This window comes from Pleurodeles waltl, chromosome 6 (assembly GCF_031143425.1).
Source record: "Pleurodeles waltl isolate 20211129_DDA chromosome 6, aPleWal1.hap1.20221129, whole genome shotgun sequence".
Classification (NCBI taxonomy): Eukaryota; Metazoa; Chordata; class Amphibia; order Caudata; family Salamandridae; genus Pleurodeles; species Pleurodeles waltl.
In genome coordinates this window covers 1,718,984,141-1,718,998,599 of record NC_090445.1, presented here as the reverse complement: position 1 = coordinate 1,718,998,599, position 14,459 = coordinate 1,718,984,141, and the positions used below count along the sequence as shown (strand labels likewise).

The 14,459-nt window shown below is 51.3% G+C and overlaps 2 protein-coding genes across 2 annotated transcripts in view; both read left to right on the top strand.

Annotated features, from left to right (window-relative positions):
* The first annotated feature begins 9 nt into the window (after positions 1-9).
* On the top strand, positions 10-4,207 carry LOC138301839 (calphotin-like). The gene is made up of 3 exons (XM_069242335.1): positions 10-808; positions 998-1,812; positions 4,190-4,207. Exons 1-3 carry the CDS (start codon positions 10-12, stop codon positions 4,205-4,207), a joined length of 1,632 nt encoding a protein of 543 aa, XP_069098436.1.
* LOC138301838 (platelet binding protein GspB-like) overlaps positions 4,207-14,459 on the top strand; it is a 147,025-nt gene continuing 136,772 nt past the window's right edge. The window contains exons 1-10 of the mRNA XM_069242334.1: positions 4,207-4,441; positions 5,060-5,350; positions 5,969-6,274; positions 6,344-6,622; positions 7,586-7,903; positions 8,264-8,647; positions 9,617-9,928; positions 10,682-10,993; positions 11,747-12,058; positions 12,551-12,862. Of these exons, the coding sequence (XP_069098435.1) occupies positions 4,207-4,441; positions 5,060-5,350; positions 5,969-6,274; positions 6,344-6,622; positions 7,586-7,903; positions 8,264-8,647; positions 9,617-9,928; positions 10,682-10,993; positions 11,747-12,058; positions 12,551-12,862 (3,061 nt within the window). The remainder of the gene's footprint in view (positions 4,442-5,059; positions 5,351-5,968; positions 6,275-6,343; positions 6,623-7,585; positions 7,904-8,263; positions 8,648-9,616; positions 9,929-10,681; positions 10,994-11,746; positions 12,059-12,550; positions 12,863-14,459) is intronic.

Genomic DNA, 14,459 nt, shown 5'->3' with positions numbered 1-14,459 from the left:
GTTCCTGTTATGGCTGCTGTTGTTGCTGCTGTTGTTGTTGCTGTTGTCGCTGCAGTTGTGGTAGCTGTGGTTGCTGCTGTTGTGGCTGCTGTGGTGACTGAAGTTGTTGCTGTTATGGCAGCTGTGGTTGCTGATGTAGTTGCTGTTGCTGTGGTTGCTGCTGTTGTAGCAGCAGTTGTTCCTGCTGTACTGGCAGCTGTTGTAGCAGATGTTGTTGCAGCTGTTGTTCCTGCTGTAGTGGCTGCTGTTGTTGAAGCAGATGTTGCTGCTGTTGTGGCAGCTGTTGTGGCTGCTGTTGTTGCTGCTGTTGTGGTTACTGTTGTTGCAGTGGTTGTTGTTGCAGTGGTTATTGCAGCAGTAGTGGCTGCTGCTGCAGCTGTTGTTTCTGCCAATGTGGCAGCTGTTGTGGCTGCTGTGGTGGTAGCTGTTGTGGCTGCTGTTGTAGCTGCTGTAGTTGATCCTGTTGTTGCTTCTGTGGTGGCAGCTGTGGAAGCGGCTGCTGTGGCTGCTGTGGTTAATGCTGCTGAAGCTGCTGTGGTAGCTGCTGTTGTTGATGTTGTAGTTTCTGCTATGGTTGCTGCTGTTGTTGATGCTGTGGTGGGAGTTGTTGTGGCTAATGTGGTTCCTGCTGTTGTTGCTGCTGTTGTAGCAGCTGTTGTTGCTGCTGTTGTGGCTGCTGTTGTTTCTGCTGTTGTGGCTGCTGTGCTTCCTGCTGTTGTAGCTGCTGTGGTTCCTTCTTTTGTGGCTACTGAGGTTGCTGCTGTTGTTGCCGCTGTGGTGGGAGCTGTTGTGGCTTCGGTGGTTCCTGGTGTGGTTGCTGCTGTACTGGCAGCTATTGTAGCTGCTGTTGTTGCAGCTGTTGTGGCTATTGTTGTGGCAGTGGTGGTTGCTGCTGTACTGGCACCTGTTGTAGCTGCTGTTGTTGCAGCTGTAGTGGCTGTTGTTGTGGCAGTGGTTGTTGCTGTTGTACTGGCAGCTGTTGTGGCTGCTGTTGTAGCTGCTGTTGTTTCTGCTGTGGTGGCTGCTGTTGCTGAAGCAGTTGTTGCTGCTGTGGTGGCAGTTGTTGTGGCTGATGTTGATGCTGTTGTTGCTGCTGTTGTGGCAGCTGTGGAAGCAGCTGGTGTTGCACTTGTTGTGGCTGCAGTGGTTACGGGTGTTGTTTCTGCTGTGGTGGCAGCTGTGGTGGCTGCTGTTGTAGTTGCTGTTGTTGTTGCTGTTGCTGTTGTTGTGGCTGCTGAGGTTGCTGCTGTTGTTGGCACTGCGGTGGGAGCTGTTGTGGCTGCTGTTGTTCCTGGTGTGGTTAATGCTGTTGTAACAGCCGTTGTTGCTGCTGTACTGGCAACTGTTGTAGCTGTTGTTGTTGCAGCTGTTGTTGCACCTGTTGAGGCTGCTGTGGTGGCTATTGTTGTGGCAGTGGTTGTTGCTGTTGGAGTGGCAGCTGTTGTGGCTACTGTTGTAGCTGCTGTTGTTGCTTCTGTGGTGGCTGCTGTTGTTGCAGCAGTTGTTGCTGCTGCTGTAGTGACAGCTGTTGTTGCAGTTGTTGTTTCTGCTGTGGTGGCAGCTGCTGTGGCTGCTGTTGTTTCTGGTGCTGTTGTAACACCTGTTGTTGTTGCTGTAGTGGCAGCTGTTGTTGCAGCAGTTGTTTCTGCTGTAGTGGCAGCTGTTGTGGGTGCAGTTGTTGCAGGTGTTGTTTCTGCTGTGGTGGCAGCTGTTGTGGATGCTGTGGTGGCTGCAGTTGTAGCTGCTGTAGTTGCCGCTGTTGCTGCTGTGGTGACAGCTGTTGAAGCTGCTGTTGTTGCAGCTGTTGCTGCTGTATTGGCAGCTGTTGTTGCAGCTGTTGTGGCTACTGTTGTGGCTGCTGTTGTTGCAGGTGTTGTTTCTGGTGTTGTGGCTGCTGTAGATGCTGCTGTTGTTGTTGCTGTTTTGGTAGCTGCAGTTGCTGCTGTTGCTGCTGCTGTAGTGGCAGCTATTGTTGCAGATGTTGCTGCTGCTGTTGTGGCTGCTGTGGTGGCAGTTGTTGTGGCTGCTGTAGTTGCTGCTGTTGTTGCTGCTGTTGTAGCTGCTGTTGTTGCTCTTATAGTTACAGCTGTTGTGGCAGCTGTGGTTTCTGCAGTTGTGGCTGCTGTTGTGGCTGCGGTTGTGGCTGCTGTTGTAGCTGCTGTAGTTGCTGCTGTTGTTGCTGCTGTTGTAGGTGTTGTTGTAGTTGCAGCTGTTGTGGCTGCTGTAGTTGCTGTTGTTGTTGCTGCTGTTGTGGCAGCTGTGGTAGCGGCTGTTGTTGTTGCTGCTGTTGTGGCTACAGTTGTGGCTCCTGTTGTTGCAGGTGTTGTTTCTGTTGTTGTGGCTGCTGTAGTTGCTGCTGTTGCTGCTGTAGAGGCAGCTGCTGTTGTAGCTGTTGTGGCTATTGTTGTGGCTGTTGTTGTTGCAGGTGTTGTTTCTGTTGTGGTGGCAGCTGCTGTGGCTGCTGTTGTGGCTGCTGTAGTTGCTGCTGTTGTTCCTGCTGTTGTAGCTGCTGTTGTGGATGGTGTAGTTGCTGCTGTTGTTGCTGCTGTTGTTGCACCTGTTGTGGCTGCTGTAGTTGTTGTTGCTGCTGCTGTTGTGGCTACTGTTGTGTCTGCTGTTGTTGCAGGTATTGTTTCTGCTGTGGTGGCAGCTGTTGTGGCTGCTGTGGTGGCAGCTGTTGTGGCTGCTGTAGTTGCTGCTGTTGTTGCTGCTGTTGCAGCTGCTGTTGTTGCTGTTATACGTACAGCTGTTGTGGCAGCTGTGGTTTCTGCGGTTGTGGCTGTTGTTGTGGCTGCTGTGGTGGCAGCTGTTGTGGCTGCTGTAGTTGCTGCTGTTGTTGCTGTTGTTGTAGCTGCTGTTGTTGCTGTTATAGTTACAGCTGTTGTGGAAGCTGTGGTTTCTGTGGTTGTGGCTGCTGTTGTAGCTGCTGTAGTTGCTGTTGTTGTTGCTGCTGTTGTAGCTCCTGTTGTAGTTGCAGCTGTTGTAGTAGATGTGGTTTCTTCAGTTGTGGCTGCTGTGGTGGCTCCTGCAGTGGCAGCTGTTGTGGCTGTTGTAGTTGCTGCTGTTGTTGCTGCTGTTGTGGCAGCTGTGGTAGCGGCTGTTGTTGTTGCTGCTGTTGTGGCTACTGTTGTGGCTGCTGTTGTTGCAGGTGTTGTTTCTGCTGTTGTGGCTGCTGTTGTTGCTGCTGTTGCTGCTGTAGAGGCAGCTGCTGTTGTAGCAGTTGTGGCTACAGTTGTGGCTGCTGTTGTTGCAGGTGTTGTTTCTGGTGCGGTGGCAGCTGTTGTGGCTGCTCTTGTGGCTGCTGTAGTTGCTGCTGTTGTAGCTGCTGTTGTGGCACCTGTGGTAGCGGCTGTTGTTGTTGCTGTTGTGGCTACTGTTGTGGCTGCTGTTGTTGCAGTTGTTGTTTCTGCTGTTGTGGCTTCTGTAGTTGCTGCCGTTGTAGCTGCTGTTGTGGTAGTTGTAGTTGCTGCTGTAGGGGCAGCTGTTGTTGCAGGTGTTGTTTCTGCTGTGGTGGCAGCTGTTGTTGCTGCGGTTGTGGCTACTGTTGTGTCTGCTGTTGTTGCAGGTGTTGTTTCTGCTGTGGTGGCAGCTGTTGTTGATGCTGTTGTTGCCGCTGTTGTGGCTGCTGTTGTTGCTGCTGTTGTGGCTACTATTGTGTCTCCTGTAGTTGCTGCTGTTGTTGCTGCTGTTGTAGCCGCTGTTGTGGCTGCTGTAGTTGCTACTGTTGTTGCTGCTGTAGTTGCAGCTGTTGTGGCAGCAGTGGTTTCTGCGGCTGTTGCTGCTGTTGTCGCAGTTGTGGTAGCAGCTGTTGTTGCTGCTGTTGTGGCTACTGTTGTGGCTGCTGTTGTTGCAGGTGTTGATTCTACTGTTGTGGCTGCTGTAGTTGCTGCTGTTGTTGCTGCTGTCGTGGTAGCTGTTGTTGCTGTTGTTGTTGCTGCTGTTGTTGCTGCTGTAGTGACAGCTGTTGTTGCAGCTGTTGTGGCTACTGTTGTGGCTGCTGTTGTTGCAGGTGTTGTTTCTGCTGTTGTGACTGCTGTAGTTGCTGCTGTTGTTCCTGCTGTTGTAGCTGCTGTTGTTTCTGCTGTAGTTGCTGCTGTTGTTGCTGCTGTAGATGCAGCTGTTGTGGCTGCTGTAGTTGCTGCTGTTTTTGCTGCTGTTGTGGATACTGTTGTGTCTGCTGTTGTTGCAGGTGTTGTTTCAGCTGTGATGGCAGCTGTTGTGGCAGCTGTTGTGCCTGCTGTAGTTGCTGTTGTTGTTCCTGCTGTAGTTACTGCTGTTGTGGCACCTGTGGTAGCAGCTGTTGTTGCTTCTGTTGTGGCTACTGTTGTGGCTACTGATGTGGCTGCTGTTGTTGCAGGTGTAGTTTCTACTATTGTGGCTGCTGTAGTTGCTGCCGTTGTTGCTGCTGTTGTGGTAGCTGTAGTTGCTGCTGTTGTTGCTGGTGTAGGGGCAGCTGTTGTTGCAGGTGTAGTTTCTGCTGTGGTGGCAGCTGTTGTTGCGGTTGTGGCTACTGTTGTGTCTGCTGTTGTTGCAGGTGTTGTTTCTGCTGTGGTGGCAGCTGTTGTGGCTGCTGTAGTTGCTGTTGTAGTTGATGCTGTTGTTGCTGCTGTTGTGGCTACTGTTGTGTCTGCTGTTATCGGAGGTAATGTTTCTGCTGTGGTGACAGCTGTTGTGACAGCTGTTGTGGCTGCTGTTGTAGCTGCTGTACTTGCTGCTGTTGTTGCTGCTGTTGTAGCTGCTGTTGTGGCTGCTGTAGTTGCTACTGTTGTTGCTGTTGTAGTTGCAGCTGTTGTGGCAGCTGTGGTTTCTGCGGTTGTTGCTGCTGTTGTCACAATTGTGGTAGTGGCTGTTGTTGCTGCTGTTGTGGCAACTGTTGTGGCTGCTGTTGTTGCAGGTGTTGTTTCTGCTGTTGATGCAGGTGTTGTTTCTGCTGTTGTGGCTGCTGTAGTTGCTGCAGTTGTGGCTACTGTTGTGGCTGCTGTTGTTGCAGGTGTTGTTTCTGCTGTGGTGGCAGCTGTTGTGGCTGCTGTAGTTGCTGCTGTTGTTCCTGCTGTTGTAGCTGCTGTTGTGGCTGCTGTAGTCGCTGCTGTTGTTGCTGCTGTTGTTGCAACTGTTGTGACTGCTGTAGGTGCTGCTGTCGTTGCTGCTGTCGTTGCTGCTGTTGTGGCTACTGTTGTGTCTGCTGTGGTTGCAGGTGTTGTTTCAGCTGTGGTGGCAGCTGTTGTGGCTGCTGTTGTTTCAGGTGTTGTTTCTGCTGTGGTGGCAGCTGTTGTGGCTGCTGTAGGTGCTGTTGTAGTTGATGCTGTTGTTGCTGCTGTTGTGGCTACTGTTGTGTCTGCTGTTGTCGGAAGTATTGTTTCTGCTGTGGTGACAGCTGTTGTGGCAGCTGGTGTGGCTGCTGTTGTAGCTGCTGTAGTTGCTGCTGTTGTTGCTGCTATTGTAGCTGCTGTTGTGGCTGCTGTAGTTGCTGCTGTTGTGGCTGCTGTAGTTGCTACTGTTGTTGCTGCTGTAGTTGCAGCTGTTGTGGCAGCTGTGGTTTCTGCGATTGTTGCTGCTGTTGTCGCAATTGTGGTAGCGGCTGTTGTTGCTGCTGTTGTGGCTACTGTTGTGGCTGCTGTTGTTGCAGGTGTTATTTCCGCTGTTGATGCAGGTGTTGTTTCTGCTGTCGTGGCTGCTGTAGTTGCTGCTGTAGTTGCTGCTGTTGTGGCTGCTGTTGTTGCAGATGTTGTTTCTGCTGTGGTGGCAGCTGTTGTGGCTGCTGTAGTTGCTGTTGTAGTTGATGCTGCTGTTGCTGCTGTTGTGGCTACTGTTGTGTCTCCTGTTGTCGGAGGTATTGTTTCTCCGGTGGTGACAGCTGTTGTGGCAGCTGTTGTGGCTGCTGTTGTAGCTGCTGTAGTTGCTGCTGTTGTTGCTGCTGTTGTAGCTGCTGTTGTGGTTGCTGTAGTTGCTACTGTTGTTGCTGTTGTAGTTGCAGCTGTTGTGGCAGCTGTGGTTTCTGCAGTTGTTGCTGCTGTTGTCGCAATGGTGGGAGCGGCTGATGTTGCTGCTGTTGTGGCAACTGTTGTGGCTGCTGTTGTTGCAGGTGTTGTTTCTGCTATTGATGCAGGTGTTGTTTCTACTGTTGTGGCTGCTGTAGTTGCTGCAGTAGTTGCTGCTGTAGTGGCAGCTGTTGTTGCAGATGTTGTTTCTGCTGTGGTGGCAGCTATTGTAGCTGCTATAGTTGTTGCTGCTGTTGCTGCTGTTGTGGCTACTGTTGTGTCTGCTGTTGTTGCTGGTGTTGTTTCTGCTGTGGTGGCAGCTGTTGTGGCTGCTGTAGTTGCTGCTGTTGTTCCTGCTGTTGTAGCTGCTGTTGTGGCTGCTGTAGTTGCTGCTGTTGTTGCTGCTGTTGGTGCAGCTGTTGTGACTGCCGTAGTTGCTGCAGTTGTTGCTGCTGTTGTGGCTACTGTTGTGTCTGCTGTGGTTGCAGGTGTTGTTTCAGCTGTGGTGGCAGCTGTTGTGGCTGCTGTTGTTTCAGGTGTTGTTTCTGCTGTGGTGGCAGCTGTTGTGCTTGCTGTAGGTGCTGTTGTAGTTGATGCTGTTGTTGCTGCTGTTGTGGCTACTGTTGTGTCTGCTGTTGTCAGAGGTATTGTTTCTGATGTGGTGACAGCTGTTGTGGCAGCTGTTGTGGGTGCAGTTGTAGCTCCTGTTGTTGCTGCTGTTGTTGCTGCTATTGTAGCTGCTGTTGTGGCTGCTGTAGTTGCTGCTGTTGTGGCTGCTGTAGGTGCTACTGTTGTTGCTGCTGTACTTGCAGCTGTTGTGGCAGCTGTGGTTTCTGCGATTGTTGCTGCTGTTGTCGCAATTGTGGTGGCGGCTGTTGTTGCTGCTGTTGTGGCTACTGTTGTGGCTGCTATTGTTGCAGGTGTTGTTTCTGCTGTTGATGCAGGTGTTGTTTCTGCTGTTGTGGCTGCTGTAGTTGCTGCTGTTGTGGCAGCTGTTGTTGCAGATGTTGTTTCTGCTGTGGTGGCAGCTGTTGTAGCTGCTGTAGTTGCTGCTGTTGCTGCTGTTGTGGCTACCGTTGTGTCTGCTGTTGTTGCAGGTGTTGTTTCTGCTGTGGTGGCAGCTGTTGTGGGTGCTGTAGTTGCTGCTGTAGATGCTGCTGTTGTTGCTGCTGTTGTTGCTGCTGTTGTGGCACCTGTGGTAGCGGCTGTTGTTGTTGTTGTTGTGGCTACTGTTGTGGCTGCTGTTGTTGCAGGTGTTGTTTCTGCTGTTGTGGCTGCTGTAGTTGCTGCCGTTGTAGTTGCTGTTGTGGTTGTTGTAGTTGCTGCTGTAGGGGCAGCTGTTGTTGCAGGTGTTGTTTCTGCTGTGGTGGCAGCTGTTGTTGCTGCGGTTGTGGCTACTTTTGTTTCTGCTGTTGTTGCAGGTGTTGTTTCTGCTGTGGTGTCAGCTGTTGTTGCTGCTGTTGTTGCAGCTGTTGTGGCTGCTGTAGTTGCTGCTGTTGTTGCTGCTGTTGTGGCTACTGTTGTGTCTGCTGTAGTTGCTGCTGTTGCTGCTGCTGTTGTAGCCGCTGTTGTGGCTGCTGTAGTTGCTACTGTTGTTGCTGCTGTAGTTGCAGCTGTTGTGGCAGCTGTGGTTTCTGCGGTTGTTGCTGCTGTTGTCGCAGTTGTGGTAGCGGCTGTTGTTGCTGCTGTTGTAGCTACTGTTGTGGCTGCTGTAGATGCAGTTGTTGATTCTGCTGTTGTGGCTGCTGTAGTTGCTGCTGTGGTTGATGCTGTCGTGGTAGCTGTTGTTGCTGCTGTTGTTGCTGCTGTTGTTGCTGCTGTAGTGGCAGCTGTTGTTGCAGATCTTGTTTCTGCTGTGGTGGCAGCTGTTGTAGCTGCTGTAGTTGCTGCTGTTGTAGTTACTGTTGTGACTGCTATTGTTGCAGGTGTTGGTTCTGCTGTGGTGGCAGCTGTTGTGGCTGCTGTAGTTGCTGCTGTTGTTGCTGCTGTTGTAGCTGCTGTTGTGGCTGCTGTAGTTTCTGCTGTTGTGGCACCTGTGGTAGCAGCTGTTGTTGCTGCTGTTGTGGCTTCTGTTGTGGCTACTGTTGTGGCTGCTGTTGTTGCAGGTGTTGTTTCTACTGTTGTGGCTGCTGTAGTTGCTGCCGTTGTTGCTGCAGTTGTGGTAGCTGTAGTTGCTGCTGTTGTTGCTGCTGTAGGGGCAGCTGTTGTTGCAGGTGTAGTTTCTGCTGTGGTGGCAGCTGTTGTTACTGCGGTTGTGGCTACTGTTGTGTCTGCTGTTGTTGCAGGTGTTGTTTCTGCTGTTGTGGCAGCTGTTGTGGCTGCTGTAGTTGCTGTTGTAGTTGATGCTGTTGTTGCTGCCGTTGTGGCTACCGTTGTGTCTGCTGTTGTCGGAGGTATTGTTTCTGTTGTGGTGACAGCTGTTGTGGCAGCTGTTGTGGCTGCTGTTGTAGCTGCTGTAGTTGCTGCTGTTGTTGCTGCTTTTGTAGCTGCTGTTGTGGCTGCTGTAGTTGCTACTGTTGTTGCTGCTGTAGTTGCAGCTGTTGTGGCAGCTGTTGTTTCTGCGGTTGTTGCTGATGTTGTCGCAATTGTGGTAGCGGCTATTGTTGCTGCTGTTGTGGCTACTGTTGTGGCTGCTGTTGTTGCAGGTGTTGTTTCTGATGTTGATGCAGGTGTTGTTTCTGCTGTTGTGGCTGCTGTAGTTGCTGCTGTAGTTGCTGCTATTGTGGCAGCTGTTGTTGCAGATGTTGTTTCTGCTGTGGAGGCAGCTGTTGTAGCTGCTGTAGTTGCTGCTGCTGTTGCTGCTGTTGTGGCTACTGTTGTGTCTGATGTTGTTGCAGGTGTTGTTTCTGCTGTGGTGGCAGCTGTTGTGGCTGCTGTGGTTGCTGCTGTTGTTCCTGCTGTTGTAGCTGCTGTTGTGGCTGCTGTAGTTGCTGCTGTTGTTGCTGTTGTTGTTGCAGCTGTTGTGGCTGCTGTAGTTGCTGCTGTTGTTGCTGGTGTTGTGGCTACTGTTGTGTCTGCTGTGGTTGCAGGTGTTGTTTCAGCTGTGGTGGCAGTTGTTGTGGCTGCTGTTGTTTCAGGTGTTGTTTCTGCTGTGGTGGCAGCTGTTGTGGCTGCTGTAGTTGCTGTTGTAGGTGATGCTGTTGTTGCTGCTGTTGTGGCTACTGTTGTTTCTGCTGTTGTCGGAGGTATTGTTTCTGCTGTGGTGACAGCTATTGTGGCAGCTGTTGTGGCTGCTGTTGTAGCTGCTGTAGTTGCTGCTGTTGTTGCTGCTGTTGTAGCTGCTGTTGTGGCTGCTGTAGTTGCTGCTGTTGTGGCTACTGTAGTTGCTACTGTTTTTGCTGCTGTAGTTGCAGCTGTTGTGGCAGCTGTGGTTTCTGCGGTTGTTGCTGCTGGTGTCACAATTGTGGTAGCGGCTGTTGTTGCTGCTGTTGTGGCTACTGTTGTGGCTGCTGTTGTTGCAGGTGTTGTTTCTGCTGTTGATGCAGGTGTTGTTTCTGCTGTTGTGGCTGCTGGAGTTGCTGCTGTTGTGGCAGCTGTTGTTGCAGATGTTGTTTCTGCTGTGGTGGCAGCTGTTGTAGCTGCTGTAGTTGCTGCTGTTGCTGCTGTTGTGGCTACTGTTGTGTCTGCTGTTGTTGCAGGTGTTGTTTCTGCTGTGGTGGCAGCTGTTGTGGCTGCTGTAGTTGCTGCTGTTGTTCCTGCTGTTGTAGCACCTGTGATAGCGGCTATTGTGGTTGCTGTTGTGGCTACTGTTGTGGCTGCTGTTGTTGCAGGTGTTATTTCTGCTGTTGTGGCTGCTGTAGTGGCCACTGTAGTTGCTACTGTTGTTGCTGCTGTAGTTGCAGCTGTTGTGGCAGCTGTGGTTTCTGCGGTTGTTTCTGCTGCTGTCCCAGTTGTGGTAGCGGCTGTTGTTGCTGCTGTTGTAGCTACTGTTGTGGCTGCTGTTGATGCAGGTGTTGATTCTGCTGTTGTGGCTGCTGTAGTTGCTGCTGTGGTTGATGCTGTCGTGGTAGCTGTTGTTGCTGCTGTTGTTGCTGCTGTAGTGGCCGCTGTTGTTGCAGATGTTGTTTCTGCTATGGTGGCAGCTGTTGTAGCTGCTGTAGTTGCTGCTGCTGTTGCTGCTGTTGTGGCTACTGTTGTGACTGCTGTTGTTGCAGGTGTTGTTTCTGCTGTGGTGGCAACTGTTGTGGCTGCTGTTGTTGCTTCTGTTGTAGCTGCTGTTGTGGCTGCTGTAGTTTCTCCTGTTGTGGCACCTGTGGTAGCAGCTGTTGTTGCTGCTGTTGTGGCTACTGTTGTGGCTACTGTTGTGGCTGCTGTTGTTGCAGGTGTTATTTCTGCTGTTGTGGCTGCTGTAGTGGCCACTGTAGTTGCTGCTGTTGTGGCTACTGTAGTTGCTACTGTTTTTGCTGCTGTAGTTGCAGCTGTTGTGGCAGCTGTGGTTTCTGCGGTTGTTGCTGCTGGTGTCACAATTGTGGTAGCGGCTGTTGTTGCTGCTGTTGTGGCTACTGTTGTGGCTGCTGTTGTTGCAGGTGTTGTTTCTGCTGTTGATGCAGGTGTTGTTTCTGCTGTTGTGGCTGCTGGAGTTGCTGCTGTTGTGGCAGCTGTTGTTGCAGATGTTGTTTCTGCTGTGGTGGCAGCTGTTGTAGCTGCTGTAGTTGCTGCTGTTGCTGCTGTTGTGGCTACTGTTGTGTCTGCTGTTGTTGCAGGTGTTGTTTCTGCTGTGGTGGCAGCTGTTGTGGCTGCTGTAGTTGCTGCTGTTGTTCCTGCTGTTGTAGCACCTGTGATAGCGGCTATTGTGGTTGCTGTTGTGGCTACTGTTGTGGCTGCTGTTGTTGCAGGTGTTATTTCTGCTGTTGTGGCTGCTGTAGTGGCCACTGTAGTTGCTACTGTTGTTGCTGCTGTAGTTGCAGCTGTTGTGGCAGCTGTGGTTTCTGCGGTTGTTTCTGCTGTTGTCCCAGTTGTGGTAGCGGCTGTTGTTGCTGCTGTTGTAGCTACTGTTGTGGCTGCTGTTGATGCAGGTGTTGATTCTGCTGTTGTGGCTGCTGTAGTTGCTGCTGTGGTTGATGCTGTCGTGGTAGCTGTTGTTGCTGCTGTTGTTGCTGCTGTAGTGGCCGCTGTTGTTGCAGATGTTGTTTCTGCTATGGTGGCAGCTGTTGTAGCTGCTGTAGTTGCTGCTGCTGTTGCTGCTGTTGTGGCTACTGTTGTGACTGCTGTTGTTGCAGGTGTTGTTTCTGCTGTGGTGGCAACTGTTGTGGCTGCTGTTGTTGCTTCTGTTGTAGCTGCTGTTGTGGCTGCTGTAGTTTCTCCTGTTGTGGCACCTGTGGTAGCAGCTGTTGTTGCTGCTGTTGTGGCTACTGTTGTGGATACTGTTGTGGCTGCTGTTGTTGCAGGTGTTATTTCTGCTGTTGTGGCTGCTGTAGTGGCCACTGTAGTTGCTGCTGTTGTGGCTACTGTAGTTGCTACTGTTTTTGCTGCTGTAGTTGCAGCTGTTGTGGCAGCTGTGGTTTCTGCGGTTGTTGCTGCTGGTGTCACAATTGTGGTAGCGGCTGTTGTTGCTGCTGTTGTGGCTACTGTTGTGGCTGCTGTTGTTGCAGGTGTTGTTTCTGCTGTTGATGCAGGTGTTGTTTCTGCTGTTGTGGCTGCTGGAGTTGCTGCTGTTGTGGCAGCTGTTGTTGCAGATGTTGTTTCTGCTGTGGTGGCAGCTGTTGTAGCTGCTGTAGTTGCTGCTGTTGCTGCTGTTGTGGCTACTGTTGTGTCTGCTGTTGTTGCAGGTGTTGTTTCTGCTGTGGTGGCAGCTGTTGTGGCTGCTGTAGTTGCTGCTGTTGTTCCTGCTGTTGTAGCACCTGTGATAGCGGCTATTGTGGTTGCTGTTGTGGCTACTGTTGTGGCTGCTGTTGTTGCAGGTGTTATTTCTGCTGTTGTGGCTGCTGTAGTGGTCACTGTAGTTGCTACTGTTGTTGCTGCTGTAGTTGCAGCTGTTGTGGCAGCTGTGGTTTCTGCGGTTGTTTCTGCTGTTGTCCCAGTTGTGGTAGCGGCTGTTGTTGCTGCTGTTGTAGCTACTGTTGTGGCTGCTGTTGATGCAGGTGTTGATTCTGCTGTTGTGGCTGCTGTAGTTGCTGCTGTGGTTGATGCTGTCGTGGTAGCTGTTGTTGCTGCTGTTGTTGCTGCTGTAGTGGCCGCTGTTGTTGCAGATGTTGTTTCTGCTATGGTGGCAGCTGTTGTAGCTGCTGTAGTTGCTGCTGCTGTTGCTGCTGTTGTGGCTACTGATGTGACTGCTGTTGTTGCAGGTGTTGTTTCTGCTGTGGTGGCAACTGTTGTGGCTGCTGTTGTTGCTTCTGTTGTAGCTGCTGTTGTGGCTGCTGTAGTTTCTCCTGTTGTGGCACCTGTGGTAGCAGCTGTTGTTGCTGCTGTTGTGGCTACTGTTGTGGCTACTGCTGTGGCTGCTGTTGTTGCAGGTGTTATTTCTGCTGTTGTGGCTGCTGTAGTGGCCACTGTAGTTGCTACTGTTGTTGCTGCTGTAGTTGCTGCTGTAGTTGCTGCTGTTGTGGCTACTGTTGTGTCTTCTATTGTTGCAGGTGTTGTTTCTGCTGTGGAGGCCATTATTGTGGCTTCTGTTGTGGCTGCTGTAGTTGCTGCTATTGTTGCTGCTGCTGTAGCTGCTGTTGTAGCTGCTGTAGTTGCTGCTGTTGTGTCTGCTGTTGTTGCAGGTGTTGTTTCTGCTGTGGCGGCAGCTATTGTGGCTTCTGTTGTGGCTGCTGTAGTTGCTGCTGTTGTTGCTGCTGTTGTAGCTGCTGTAGTTGCTGCAGTTGTTGCTACTGTTGTTGTAGCTGTTGTGGCTGCTGTAGTTGCTGCTGTTGTTGCTGCTGTTATGTCTGCTGTTGTTACAGGTGTTGTTTCTGTTGTTGTGGCTACTGTTATGTCTGCTGTTGTTGCAGGTGTTGTTTCAGCTGTGGTGGCAGCTGTTGTGGCTGCTGTTGTTGCAGGTGTTGTTTCTGCTGTGGTGGCAGCTGTTGTAGCTGCTGTCGTTGCTGCTGTTGTAGCTGCTGTTGTGTCTACTGTTGTGTCTGCAGTTGTGGATGCTGTTGTGGCTACTGTTGTGGCTGCTGTTGTTGCAGGTGTTGTTTCTGCTGTTGTGGCTGCTGTCGTTGCTACTGTTGTTTCAGGTGTTGTTTCTGCTGTGGTGGCTGCTGTTGCAGCAGCTGTTGTGGCTGCTGTAGTTGCTGCTGTTGTTGCTGCTGTAGTTGCTGCTATAGTTGCTGCTGTAGTTGCTGCTGTTGCGGGTACTGTTTTGTCTGCTGTTGTTGCAGGTGCTGTTTCTGCTGTGGTGGCCGCTATTGTGGCTTCTGTTGTGGCTGCTGTAGTTGCTGTTGTTGTTGCTACTGTTGTAGCTGCTGTTGTAGATGCTGTAGTTGCTGCTGTTGTTGCTGCTGTTGTTGCAGCTGTTGGTGCTGCTGTAGGTGCTGCTGTTGTTGCTACTGTTGTTGCTGCTGTTATGTCTGCTGTTGTTGCAGGTGTTGTTTCTGTTGTTGTGGCTACTGTTATGTCTGCTGTTGTTGCAGGTGTTGTTTCAGCTGTGGTGACAGCTGTTGTGGCTGCTGTTGCAGGTGTTGTTTCAGCTGTGGTGGCAGCTGTTGTGGTTGCTGTTGTTGCAGGTGTTGTTTCTGCTGTGGTGGCAGCTGTTGTAGCTGCTGTAGTTGCTGCTGTTGTAGCTGCTATAGTTGCGGCTGTTGTAGCTGCTGTTGTGTCTACTGTTGTGTCTGCAGTTGTGGATGCTGTTGTGGCTATTGTTGTGGCTGCTGTTGTTGCAGGTGTTGTTTCTGCTGTTGTGGCTGCAGTCGTTGCTACTGTTGTTTCAGGTGTTGTTTCTGCTGTGGTGGCAGCTGTTGCTGCAGCTGTTGTGGCTGCTGTAGTTGCTGCTGTTGTTGCTGCTGTAGTTGCTGCTGTAGTTGCTGCTGTTGTGGCTACTGTTGTGTCTGCTGTTGTTGCAGGTGTTGTTTCTGCTGTGGTGGCAGCTATTGTGGCTTCTGTTGTGGCTGCTGTAGTTGCTGCTGTTGTTGCTGCTGTTGTAGCTGCTGTTGTAGCTGCTGTAGTTGCTGCTGTTGTTGCTTCTGTTGTTGCAGCTGTTGTGGCTGCTGTAGTTGCTGCTGTTGTGGCTACTGTTATGTCTGCTGTTGTTGCAGGTGTTGTTTCAGCTGTGGTGGCAGCTGTTGTGGCTGCTGTTGTTGCAGGTGTTGTTTCTGCTGTGGTGGCAGCTGTTGTAGCTGCTGTCGTTGCTGCTGTTGTAGCTGCTGTTGTGTCTACTGTTGTGTCTGCAGTTGTGGATGCTGTTGTGGCTACTGTTGTGGCTGCTGTTGTTGCAGGTGTTGTTTCTGCTGTTGTGGCTGCTGTCGTTGCTACTGTTGTTTCAGGTGTTGTTTCTGCTGTTGTGGCAGCTGTTGCGGCAGCTGTTGTGGCTGCTGTAGTTGCTGCTGTTGTTGCTGCTGT